The following is a 14,133-nucleotide window of genomic DNA, read 5'->3' on the forward strand; positions in this document are numbered from 1 at the left end:
TCATCTTCATCCATTATGAAAATGAAATATATTTTCTTAAACTTTTGAATTACCCAGACAATGTGTCTGATTCTGTGGTTGAGTTTACAACAGGAAGGACACTGGGTTTCTCCTCACTTGCCGATAACCAGTCCCTGTCCAGGATTTTCCCATTCTTTAGGGCTCCCTCCTTTGCTTCTTCCATTTGATTGGTACCTTGCTTGTCTGGAGCCAGCAAGGTGCATCCCTCCTCCTTGGCGGCCAGCCCAGACTGAGCTAGGCTGTTCCCTTTTATACTGCAGCTGCTTTAACCCCTTCCACTCCAGTGCGGGGCCAGTACACCCCGTCACAGATGTGAAGAGGATATTGTGCCACTAAAGTTCTAGTTTTCTGTCTGTGTGTTTCAACTGATGTAATTTGCTGGTGAACCCTGGTGATCTTTGGATTGATCTAGTTGGAGGGATCAATCCACTGATTTTAGTTCTATATGACGATTGGTTGTCTTCTTGCCTATCAGATTGAGTGAGGAGGAATCTACTATCTATGCTGTCTTGACTAAGCCACAGAAAACATTTTAGCCACTAGGGCCTTGGTTTTCAAAACTAAAGCCTAAAGTTAGGGTTCTAAAACCATTATTAGGTGCTTGCCTGATATTAAAAAATACTGAAACTCCCACTGAAGTCAGTGGAAGCTATTCAATGCTCAGCACTTTTGGAAATCAGGCAAGTGCTCAAATATGAATTTAGGTGGCTGTATACTCCTGCATTTAAATTGATAATCATATAACTTCAGTACAACATATGTTTATTATATTTAACCAGTTTCATATCTTTCTGGTTTCTTAGTGAGAAGCAGATAAAATATGATAACTATTTGGTGCCATTCACTCTGTATGAGTTGGGACTTCTATACAAACAGCAGGACCAGAGAGAGAAAGCAATAAGATATATAGAAACTGCAAAGTAAGTAGAGCTCATGTTTGTCTCTGTGCACTCTTTAAGACTCAAAGTAACTGAGGCACTCCAAGCAACAAAGGAATCTCTCACTCTTCCTCTCTGTCTCTTTTTAAATAATTTTACAAAATTCAGCTGAAGTGACATTACATTTTCTGCAAAACTGCACTAGCAACTTGGCAAAATGATAAATTATTTATTATAACTCTATATTCAAGACTTAGAAAATGTTTTTCAATAGAGTTGAATTTTTAAAGTGTACTAATTCTTTGATATAGTGCTTCTATTCTGCCATATGTTTCACACATGGTATGCTGAATTGAACCACACTGAATGGGGTACAGTATTAATGGCAAATCCTGTCTCCTTCCCACTCAAACTTTTACAGGAGCCGAGGGCCCTAGGCAAAGTAAAAAAAAGGGTGTGGCTTTGCTGCATGAAGGGCAGGGAGAGTTGGAGAGCCAGTGTATGTGATCCATACCTCCTGTGTGACATAGAGAACAGCTTAGTGGGCCTCCCTATATGTTGCAGTGGAAGAGTCCATGGGCTGAGTGAGGATGGGGTGGAGCAGCTACAGGATCTGTGGCTACATGTATCTACCCACTGTCCATTTCCTCTCTTCTCCCCCTTACCTCCCCAATCCCCAGAAATCCCCCAGAGCAGGGAGGTAGAGAGCAGATCTTCTCAGAGCACAGCCCATTCACTCAGTCTGTATGCTGGAGGCAGCACTTGCCCCTTAATATTTTTATTAAAAAGTTAACAGTGTCTAAATGATATTGGAAGTACTGTATATGTCAATGGCGGCCTCCTAAAAACCTTTCAGACCTAGAGATCAATCCTAGAGATCAATCAAATTTCACCATTAGCTAAAAAGGTTTTGGATCCCCATAATGCCATTTCCTGTACCCTGCTGGGTACTTTAGATTGGTTTCTGTACAATTACACTGACCCTTTGAGTGCTGTGTTTTGAGGCTGGCCACACTTTTTTCAGCTGACAGCAGTGTACTAATATGCTATTTTTCCATAAGTTCTTTTGGTTCACATCTTCATGTTGGGCATGACTAATCTTTTCAAAAGGTCTGAGAGCTGTTGAAAAAGACCATATAAAGTGAAGGGAAGAGAACAGAGGACAAAGAGATTAAATGATTGATGGGGTTTTATGGTAAGGTGGTGGTGTTGGGTTGTTTTTTTTTTTTTTTTTTGGCTGATGAAGTAATTTTTGTTCTTTGCAGAAACAACTACAAAGAATACTCCATGGAGTCAAGGTTACACTTCAGGATTCATGCAGCACTTGACAGCCTGAAAGTGACTCCTGCTTCTACGCCTTGACTTAGCCGAAGGGTGATCTTTTTCCATGAATTCAAGTGTCTACGTGATCTTGGTTGAATGTTTTTAAAAAATCATGTAGATGACTGAATGAAAAAGAAACAACTAATTATTATATTTTCTATCATCTGTGATTTGATGTTTGTCATCCTTTTTAGTCTGTTTTTTCTTATGGTTAAAGCTATGATTATATCACGGCGGTAACGGAAGTCACGGAATCTGTGACTTCCATTGATCTCTGACATTTTCTGCCCTGGGTTGGAGCTCCCAGCCCCTCCCCCGTGGCTCCCGAACTGGTGGGGCACCCTGCAGCTGCCGAGGCCCAGCGGGGGACCCCCCGAAGCTGCCCAGCCATGGCGGCAGGGACTCCCTGCAGCTACACAGCCATGGCAGTGGGTGGCAGGGGGACTCCCTGCAGCTGCCCAGCCACGGCTGGCTGTGGGGATTCCCCTCAGCTACCCAGCCATGATGGGTGGCAAGAGAACCAGCGGTGAGGGGACCCCGCAGCTCCCACTCCCCACAGCAGCAGGGGATCCCAGAGCTCCCACTGACTGCAGCAGTGTGGGATCCGGGAGCCCCAGCAGCCCTTTTGTCAGGGATATTTTTAGTGAAAGTCAGGGACAGGTCACGGACTTCCATGAATTTTTGTTTATTGCCGCTTGACCTGTCCCTGACTTTTACTAAAAATATCTGTGACAAAAACTTAGCCCTACTTAAGGTGCATATACCATATCTCTGTGTGATACTTTAAAGAAAGATCTTATATTTTGTTTCATAAAATAATCAATTTAATGTTTAACTTGAATGGGTTTATTTTAAAAGCCAGTTGCTGGTGCAATAAAGTCTAATTCAAACACTTTATTTTTTTAATGTGAAAACTAATATTGTTTCTGCAGTGAAGCTGTTTGATGATTTTATGTCATAGTTTCAGCATTCCATGGGAACTTGGTTTTCTGCAATGCACTTATTAGGACCTTAGTGCCCTTGGAACAAATTTGTTGGCTTGTTGGTAGCCTCAGTCACATATTGGGCAAACATCTGAAACGGAAATTTGTGTATCAAAGAAACAATAATTTTCAGCCAAATAACTACAAAGGACTTAAATTCACCACAAGAACACTAATTTTGTCTTCAGTGAAATATTCTTACAAATCTCCTTCAAGACAAAATTAGGCACAGCCACAGTTATGGTTGCCTTGCAATACTGTATTTCATTCCAAATAAGTGATTGCAGAGAGTCCTTCCCACTCTTGTTGGGTTTCAGTCAAAGTATATGAGTATACAAAGAGATGAAGTCACTGTATGTGACTTACTGACAGAGAGAGGAAAGAAAATAACCAAGGTAAAAAAAACTTTGTTCAAATTTACACCTTTTCAGTTAGTGGTTTTTAATGGCAATGAAAGATTCATTTAGAAGTTTAATTAAAAGTAAGTATTTAATATACATTTTATGGTTAGTCTTTCTAGAAGATTTTTTTAAGATGTAATTTTCTTCTCGTAGACATTCTTAAAAGAACTAAGGCTGTTAGTAAAGTTTTAGTTAAACATAAATATATGTATTCTTGACAAAGGAATTTTCAGAGCTGCAGCAACAGTAAAGAATCCTCTATCTGAGCAAATAGTGTGGCCTGATCCAAAGCCTTTTGAAATCAATGAATGGAAAGACTTCCGTTGACTTTGGTGGGCTTCGGTTCAGACCCTTAGAACCTGAACCTGGAAGACATTTCTTGAAATGTTTAGTATATAATATGATATATCTTGGTCCAGAGCATTAGGCACACACATCGCATTAGTAATAATATCAGTTGCAGGAATGCAAGACAGCTTCCCCAGCTTCTTCAGTGAAGCCTTCCCATGTCAACATGACCAAAAGTTTTTTTTCCCCACTGTAATTGTGTTTGTGATGTTTCTGATTAAAGTAGCTTCTTTTTTTAATAGCCTCTTGTTGGAGGCAGCCATATTGCATGCACAAACAGAATAGGCATATAAAGACAATTTTGTACCTTTTGATGCCCTTAGTCCTCTAATATAACTCCTGCATACATATTCTCCCTTGCTAAATTCTTAGTTTGCTTGTTTTAGAATCTTGAGGGAGCAGGTCTTCCTAGCTTCATTCTAAACAGTTATTTTTTACCCATTGATAGTAGAAAATGTAAATGCAAGCTCCAGCAAAGCTGGTTGGAAGGATGCCTTCCCTTCCAGGCCACTGAAGTAGGGGCTTAGAGCGCAGTAGCTTGCAGGTGAGTTGGCACAATGCAGCCCATTGAGATTCCATTATTATTTAGTACATTATCCCCAAGTTAGGCTATGAGGTTCATTGATAAGAGAATCATGATAAAAAGCCTGTATAGGGCCTTCATTATAATACTGTTTTAGTCTCATTATTTTCAAGATCTTCACCTCAATTGCCCATGCCAATGATATTCTTGAATAGTGATTTGGGACCTTAATGTCTCTGAGCAAAGTTGAGCATGTATTCCAAAGACACAGCTTCCATTCATATTAGTAGAAGATATATACTCACATCCAAGAACACAATTAGGCTCAACATTAATGGTAGCATTGTGAATAAAATAATCTTCTTCCTTAAAGCAGATGTGTGATTTTTTTAAGGGAGAGAGAGTTAATCAGCATGAACAAAATAAGGTAAAGTTTCACTTCAGTAGGGAATTTTTGGCATTGAAATTATTAGTAAAATACTGTGTTTACGCATACTGTTTGAGTGTTCATTCTGTTGGAGAAGGGTTGTTTATATATATTGTATTATAATTTTAAGCACTTTTTAAATGGAAACTATAAGAAGAGAATACATTTTAGCAGAAAACTTAAGGAATTATGTTTATACATGTTGCTGTAATGTATGTGGGCAGCAATTGTATTTATACCTCATGGCCAGAAGAATATATAACAATTAGATTTTGTTGTATGTTTTAGAACATTTTGCCAACCCAAGCGTAAAGGTAAAAATGATCACTTCCTATATGTGTAACAGAAATCCAACTTACGCTGTGCATCTATTTTTCTACTGGTCTTGACTGTTAATGTACTTTGTTACTGTAAACTCTTATGCTTCGTAGTTCAACAAAGATTGTTTATATTTGCACTGGTGGTGCTATTTATTTGCTTTTGAAAATATTGGGGTTTGCACATGTTCAAGATGTTGGAACAAGAATGTTGAAAGACAGTGAAGTATCTTTGGTATTGAAAGTATATAGAAATAAAGTAAATAGACTAATTCACACTGACATAGTAGGTCAGATTCTGACTTCAGTGGAGTTATTCCAGATTCATATTGATGCAACTGAGAGCAGAATTTGGCCCAGGACATTACTTGTGCATTAGAAACTAACAGCTGAGCATTAGCAATATAGAAAATTGGTGAACAGAGACAGCACTGAAAAATTAAAACGCCAATTCAGGCTCACAACTCCTACTTACCACCACCACCACCTAACGTGCATGTTCTAGAGAAAAAACATGTTTAGGAGAAGAGATATTGAATGTAAAAAAAAAAACGTGCTTCTTTAAAAAGAATTAATCTGTCAGTTGCAGTAGATTTAGATTTCAAAGAATACCTCTGAAATGTGCAATTAAGGGAAAACTTTACTGATTAATGATGATGGTTTAGATAGCTAAATAATGTAGGCTAGGATCTTCAAAGGAGCTTAAATTCAATGAGAATTAGGTACCCGACTCATTTGGGACTCTGCCTTATCAAACAATAGCCAAATTGTACCTTTTTCACACACATGGAATCAGAATTTGGCTTCAACAATATATATTTTTAGAAAAATAAATGTTCAAAAGTTTTAAATTATACCTAGTGTGATTCATTATCTCCATAACGATGCAAAATGCTGGTGTTTCAGTGACAGTGATTTTAATGATACTTCCTAGCAGGTAGTCCCTGATGGCATGGTTTGAGTCATAGGAAATGTTACTCAGTATCTGGATGCAAGAGAAAGGCAGGAGACTTTCAGACCAGTAAGTTCTATTAGTTTTCAGAATTTTTGTTAGTTAACTTAGCGGAGTGTCAAGATGGCAGCTACTGTTCCTTATTATGTTTAAGATATTTTTGTCATGATTTATTCCTTGTAATTACAATATTTTTTTTTATTACCATACATTGAAAGGAAGAGAGGAAGCATCATAGAATGATTAAGGCATAAAAATTAGGAATCAGATCTGGGTTTACTTTCTAGCTTTGCCACAAATGCAACTGATGTCATACGTATCTCTTTCATCTGTTTTCATTGATAGAGCATCAGTCATTACAGCATCTAAGGATACTGTGCCTCAGTGGGAGGAAGGATGGTCCAATGGTTAGGGCACTAACCTGAGACTCTCAACACCTCCATTTGGTCTGTATTTGGGGGAAAAAACAAATGATGTAGTCATATCCTATGATGATTATAAACACACTTTCCAATACACTAGTATCTCAGGAGGATGTTAAACAGTAGCTACTAAAGTTAGACTTTTTAAAATCAACAGGTCCAAGACTGTTAAAAGAGCTGGCTGAGGATATTCTTTTTCAATAACTCTTAGAACACTGGGGAAGTTCCAGAAGACTGGAAGAAAGCTAATGTCGTGCCAAAACTTAAAAAAAGATAAACAGGATGATAGGGTAATTATAAGCCTGTTAATGTTACACTGATCCCTGGCAAGATAAAAGAGTAGCTAATACCGGACTCAGTTAATAAAGAATTAAACTAGGGTAATATAATTAATGTCAATCAGCATTGATTTATGAAAATAGATCCTGCAAAACCAACTTGGTATCTTTTTTGATTAGATGACAGGTTTGGTTGATAAAAATATTAATGTTGATGTAATATACTTAGAAGGTGTTTAACTTGGTACTGCACAACATTTTGATTAAAAAACTAGAACTATAAAAAATTAAAATAGCACTAGGGCTGTCGATTAATTGTAGTTAACTCAAAAAAATTAATCATGATTAAAAAAATTAATTGCGATTAAACACAGTTTTAATCGCACTGTTAAACAATAGCATACCAACTGAAATTTATTAAATATTTTTGTACGTTCTTCTACATTTTCAAATATATTGTTTCAATTACAATACAGAATATAAAATGTCTAGTGCTCATTTTATATTATTTTTTATTACAAATATTTGCATTGTAAAAATGGTAGACAAAAGAAATTGTATTTTTCAATTCACCGCATACAAGTACTGTAGTGCAATCTCTTTATCGTGAGAGTGCAACTTACAAATGTAGATTGTTTTTTGTTACATAGTTGCACTCAAAAACAAAACAATATAAAACTTTAGAGCAAATTTCGTCCTGCTTCTTGTTCAGCCAATCACTAAAACAAACAAGTTTGATTACATTTATGGGAGATAATGCTGCCACTTCTTATTTACAGTGTCTTCTGAAAGGGAGAACAGGCATTCGCATGGCACTTTTATAGCTGGCATTGCAAGGTATTTACGTGCCAGATATGCTAAACATTTGTATGTCCCTTCATGCTTTGGCCTCCATTCCAGAGGACATGCTTCCATACTGATGACACTCATTTAAAAAAAAATCCCATTAATTAAATTTGTGACTAAATTCCTTGACGGAGAATTGTATGTCTTCTGCTCTGTTTTACCTGCATTCTGCCATATATTTCATGTTCTAGAAGTCTCGGATGATGACCCAGCACATATTTGTTTTAAGAACACTTTCACGGCAGATTTGACAAAACTCAAAGAGGGTACCAATGTGAAATTTCTAAAGATAGCTACAGCAGTCAACCCAAGTTTTAAGAATCTGAAATACCTTCCAAAATCTGAGAGGGACGAGGTGTGGAGCATGCTTTCAGAAATTTTAAAAGAGCAACACTCCGATGTGGAAACTACAGAACCCGAGCTGCCCCAAAAGAAATCAACTATCCGCTGGTGGCATCTGACTCCGATAATGAAAATGAACATGCGTTGGTCTGCACTGCTTTGGATTGTTATCGAGCAGAACCTGTCATCAGCATGACCGCATGTACTCTGGAATAGTGATTAAAGCATGAAGGAACATATCAATCTTTAACACATCTGGCACATAAATATCTTGCAACACCAGCTACAACAGTGCCATGCAAACTCCTGTTCTCACTTTCAGATGACATTATAAACAGGAAGCGGGCAGTGTGATCACCTGCAAATGTATACAAACTTGTTTGAGCGATTGGTTGACCAAGAAATAGGACATAGTGGACTTGTAGGTTCTAAAGTTTTACGTTGTTTTATTTTTGAGTGCAGTTATTTTTGTACACAAATCTACATTTGTAAAATCAACTTTCATGATAGAGATTGCACTGCATACATATATTAGATGAACTGAAAAATACTATTTTTGTTTCTTTTTTACAGTGCAAATATTTGTAATAAAAAATAAATACAAATTGAGCACTGTACACTTTGTATTCTGTGTTGTAATTGAAATCAATATATTTGAACATGTAGAAAACATCCAAAAATATTTAAATAAATGGTATTCTATTATTAACAGCGAGATTAATCGCGATTAATTTTTTAATTGTGCAATTAATAGAATTATTTTTTTAATTGCTTTACAGCCCTACATAGCACACATTAAAAGGACTAAAAGCTGGCTAACTGATATATCTCAACCTGTAATCATCAATGGGGAATTAGTGAACAGATGTGTTTCCAGTGGAGTACCGCAGGGATTAGTTCTTGGCCCTGCACGTTTACAATATTTTTCAATGGCCTGGAAGAAAGCAGAAAAACCATCACTAATATAGGTTGCAGATGACACAAAATTGGGAGATGGTAAATAATGAAGAGGACAGGTCACTGATTCTGAGCGAGGGATCTAGATCACTTGATAAACTGGGCACAAGCAAACAATACAGCTAAATGTAATTGCATACATGTAGGCACAAAGAGTGTAGGCCATATTTACATGATGGGGAACTCTATCCTGGGAAACAGTGACTCTGAAAAAAGAGATGGCAGTTATGATGGTTAATCAGCTAAACATTAACTCCCAATGCAATGCTGTGGGCAAATGAGCAATGCTATCTTTGGATGCATAAATGGGATTCTTAAGTACAGATAGAGAGGTTATTTTACCTCTGTATTTAGCACTGGTGCACCATTGCTGGAATACTGGTTCAAGATGTTAATAAATTGGAGAGGGTTCAGAGAAGAGCCACAAGAATGTTTAAGTGATTAGATAACACAGGTTATGGTAATAGACGCAAGGAGCTCAATCAATTTAGCCTAACAAAGAGAAGATTAAGGGGTGACTTGCTTAATAGTCTATAAACACCTACGTAGGGAACAAATATTTAATAATGAACTCTTCAATCTAGCAGAGAAAAGTATAACATGATGCAATGGCTGTAGGTTGGAGCTAGACAAATTCGTACCGGAAAAAAGGAATATATTTTTAACAGTGAGGGTTGTTAACCATTGGAACGGTTTAGCAAGGGTTGGTTGGATTCTCCATCACTGGCAATTTTAAAATCAAGATTGGATGTTTTTCTAAAAGATATACTGCAGGAATTATTCTGAGGAAGTTCTGTGGCCTGTGTTATACAGAAGGTCAGACTAGATCACAATGATCCCTCATACTCTTGGAAGCTATTTATTTATAAGTCATTGCTTTGCCACAGACTTCCTGTGTCACCTTGGCCAAATCACTGAGTCTCTCTGTGCCTCAGCTCCTCATCTGTAAAATAGGGATAATAGCATTTCCCTATTACACAGGGATGTTGTGAGAATAAATACATTAAAGATTGTAAGATGCTCAGATGCCTTGGGATGGGAGTCAGATAGTTCCCTGTCTGTAAAAATGGGATTGAATTTGCTTGTTGAGGCTTAATTGAGTGACGTTTTTAAAGCACTGTGAGAAGCTAGGAATTAAAGGTGCTATAAAAGAGCAAAGAATTATGTTGTTAGTCATACAATTGCAGTTTTCCTTTAACACATTCATATTTTTAAAAAGATGAGCTGCTGCATGTCTCCCCTAGCCAAAAAAGGTTTCAGAATTTTTTAAAGGGAATGTTCTCTTAAAAACAAGATAAACATTTCAGTGCAATGATCATTGATTGGTATGTGCAGACCCCAGCTTCAATTAAAATATGCTATTTTCTATGGATAACAGTCATCCTAGTGCAGAGGTGCCTACACGTGGTTTAAAGTAGATTATGTAAAAATTCCATATCCAGATTTATTTTTTTGACAGAACAGTTGTTGCAAAAGGCCTTTTCCAAACTTTTCACGGTCTAATTCAATTCCAGGTCACTTCAGATCAATTTGCATTATTTTTGTATGTGTTAATATTAAAAACCGCCTTTTCCGCTTGCCACCCTTCACTTCAGAAATAGATCTCAGGGATTTTATTTTTCATGAAGTATCCATTATTCCATAGGTTTGGTCAGACAGGGAATTTGAAAATTATTTACATCTGATCTCTATGCATAGAATACAAATTGACATGCAAATAAAGTTCAAGTACTGATTCCTGTGAAAGCCGTAGGGGAAAGTGTTTTCCCTTGTATTTTGCCGACAGCCTATTAAGTTTTCCATTTTCCAAGCAAGTTCTCTTTTCACTTTTCTGTTTCACAAGGATTCTGTAGTTTTGGGGTTTGCCTCTATATAAACATCACTTGCACGATTGTTGAATTAATAGCAATATATCATCATTCTCATAAAATAAGGGGCTTTTGTTGCTAGTCTTCCATACCATAGGCGTTTTAAACTGGATTCTTAATCAGAGTTAAGCGGAGAGAGGAAGGCTGAATGAAGTTATATTTGTAATGGATTAATGGGGCAATATCTACAATTGATAGTAATTTGTAAAACAGGGCACTATTTAATATACTAATAAATAGTATACTTTCTGACTTGATTCTTGATGGCAATTCAAATACTTTAACAAGCAATGAAAGACTGTATTATGCAATTATCTATTACTGAGATTTTATAATCAACCTTCTAGTCAATTTACTTGGGGAGACAGGAAAATAAATTTTCTAAAAATCTATTTATTCATTGATGTTTATTTGTGAGCAGAAGAATTATAGTGAGTATTATTGGTGAACAGCAGAGACTTTGGGGGTCTTCTCCTTGGAAGAGAAATTAGTGACATAAAGACTCAGGATATTTCTAACAATAAATAGACTGGCTTCACATCTCAGTTACATTTGTGTAAAAGAGGAATAGCTGCATTGAAATCAGTGGCATTTCTGGATCCATGCCAATCTAATTTTGATCAGAATCTGGCCATGTGTCATCACACTTCATGCCCAGACCAACTGTGATGTTTTAGGTAAATTTATTAGGTAAAAGTGTTAGTTTATTCTGAAATTTATATTTTTGTGTGAAGAATGCACTTTTTTCAAACCAACCTGAATTAAACCTGTGATTTATTTTAAGAACTATTTGATATATGTCTTGTAGTAGAGCATGTGATACTGATGTTAATGTTTTCATGTTCACTCTATAATAGACCTCAAATCCTTTCTGCTCAATGCTGACACCACAACAGTTATGCCAATTACCTCTCCTGCCTTTGGATGTATGTACACAGCTCCCATTGATTTTGAAGGGAGGCCTGCCTGCACATTTAAGTGATGCTTTAGATATATTTCAGATACAAAAGGAGAGTCTAAGGCTGTGTGCAGGTGTTAACACCAGTTCAACTGCTAGTAGTAATTTTTGGGGGGTAACATTTCCTCGTGCAGACAAAGCTTAAAAGGCTACCTTGCTCCATTCTGTGTTTGGTCCATGTTTGCCTGCCTCCTTCTTAAGTTGCATGATTAAGAGTCATTTGCCTCTAGAGAATGGCCTGGTGTCCCAATACAAAGCCTGGGTCAATCATAGCGCAGTAGTGCTTTGTAGATTTTGAATATATGCAAATATAATGTACTTATTTCCTTAAACGGACTCCAAATCCATTTAAAATTTCTTTGAGTTTCTTCCTCCACTCCCAAAATATATTCTTCTACTGGATACCCACTGAATGCGTGAGTTTAACCACTCTATTTACAAAAGCTGCTCTTGAGATACTTTTGATACTCCATTGAGAACAATAGGGAATGCTCCAGGCAGCTGTGGAGACCACCAATGCATTCCTTGCTCTCCCTGATTCAGTACCTGAGTTCTACACCTGATGCCCAAGAAAAGGGATGAGAGGCTAGATAAACAACCCATTGTTGGCTCTCCCCAGGAGAGTTAAAAGTCAGTGGAAATAAATTAGTTGCCACTGAGCTTTTGGCTAAGTGGCTCAGGGATAGCAAGGAAAGAAATGGCCATCACCTGAGTTCCCTTCTCCAGAGAAGCATATTTGCTACCTGCCTCAATTTGGCTGGAACTCTCCTGAGTTTTGTCAGAGTCCCAGTTATCTGCCTCTTTGCTCTGAGTATTCAGAACTTCTGTGTCTGCTTACAAGGCTGTACTGGAGGCTTTAGAAGATGTCTCATCCTCTTCCTAGCTCTCACTGTTGGTTCATACGCCTCACTGCAGTGGCAGACGGAACCATCCATTGGCCCTTGCCAGCTGCACAGATAGCCCAATTTAGGAGGGAAGAAAGGGAACACCGTGGAGGGGGCAAAAAGAAAAAGGGAGAAAATGAGGACACAGTGGTGAAAGGAAGTGGGGTAGAAGTAGAGAGAAATGAGGGGGTAGAAACAGAAGAGTGCAAATATTTGGGTAGATATTACTGTAACACCCGGGCACTGATGTCAGGAAGTGAGAGCTGGTAGAACCTCGGCACAAGGGGCCAAAGGGAACAGTGAGAAACGATGGGAAAAACTTCAAAAGAGAAGGAGGAGAGGGACATAAAAGAGAAATGAGAGAGGAGAGTAGTGGGTATCTCTGGGCAAGAGGAAAAGATGCAATTCAAAGAGGAAACCCTTGACAACTGTGGGGAAAGGGCAGTGGGGCTTTGATGGTGATAAATAGGTAAGCCTGCCCCTTCTTTAGGGGCATTTCCAACTAGGGTGAGAACAAGGATTTACTGAAGAGCTATTTTATTGTCCCTCTAAGGCCTGCAAGGAGTTCAGCCTGAGAAGATCTCTGTGCCTGTGCACAAGGAACTCTAAAGACCCCACCAGGTGAGGAGACTTTGCACTAAGCCACCCAGAGCACAAAGAGGAAAAGCTTGCAGAAAGAGACGGTTCCTCTTTCAGAAAAATATTTTAAGAAAATTATAATTAGAAATTATCTTAGTTTTTCTCTAATTAAAATGAAAATTTAATTTTAAAACCATTTTCTTCATGATTTGTTGGTAACTTGATTGTATTTTTGGCTGGAATTGGCATGTTTGTTTTTAAAAAGCTGTCTTATTTAGTTCAGGCTGTGGATTGGGACCTATGCAGGCAGATTAATGTACACAGTAAGCCCCTCCCTATCACTTGCCTGTCACCCTCTCTGTAAAATTTAGCTCTGCAAGTAGGGGTCATCTACAGTGGATAAAATTTCCCACTTGCTAACATTGGTTCAGCTTCACTGGCGTTAGCTATACTGGAAGTATTAATGTAGATGGGCTGCTGGCTGCAACTGGCATTTTTAACATTATCATGTAATCCTGCTCAGAGCAGGCCTAATCAATGTGATTTTATAAACACCAGCTGCAGTCAGTATACATCTCTCCATGAAAATGGCCTCTTAGAGAGTGGCCTTTGTAAGACAGTCATGGAATGTTAAACATCTTATCCTGTGCTTTTCCTCTTTCTATGCTCCACCCTCCTCCCAAAAAATGAATATAGATTTGCAGAATTAAACAGAATGGCTAGAAAAATTAAAGCCATTTAGAAATTTTAAAATACATATGTTTTAGTATATTGATGTCACTAGCAGCAATTTAAATAGAAAAATCTCTTAATCCAGTAGCAAAAA

The 14,133-nt window shown here is 37.6% G+C and overlaps 1 protein-coding gene across 1 annotated transcript in view; it reads left to right on the plus strand.

Moving 5' to 3' along the window:
- Positions 1-5,999, plus strand: part of TTC39B (tetratricopeptide repeat domain 39B) — a 109,206-nt gene extending 103,207 nt beyond the window's left edge. The window contains exons 18-19 of the mRNA XM_045022459.1: positions 825-941; positions 2,165-5,999. Coding sequence (XP_044878394.1) covers positions 825-941; positions 2,165-2,261 — 214 coding nt within the window. The 3' untranslated portion in view covers positions 2,262-5,999. The remainder of the gene's footprint in view (positions 1-824; positions 942-2,164) is intronic.
- Positions 6,000-14,133: the final 8,134 nt, after the last annotated feature.

Source organism: Mauremys mutica, chromosome 6 (genome assembly GCF_020497125.1).
Source record: "Mauremys mutica isolate MM-2020 ecotype Southern chromosome 6, ASM2049712v1, whole genome shotgun sequence".
Lineage (NCBI taxonomy): Eukaryota > Metazoa > Chordata > Testudines > Geoemydidae > Mauremys > Mauremys mutica.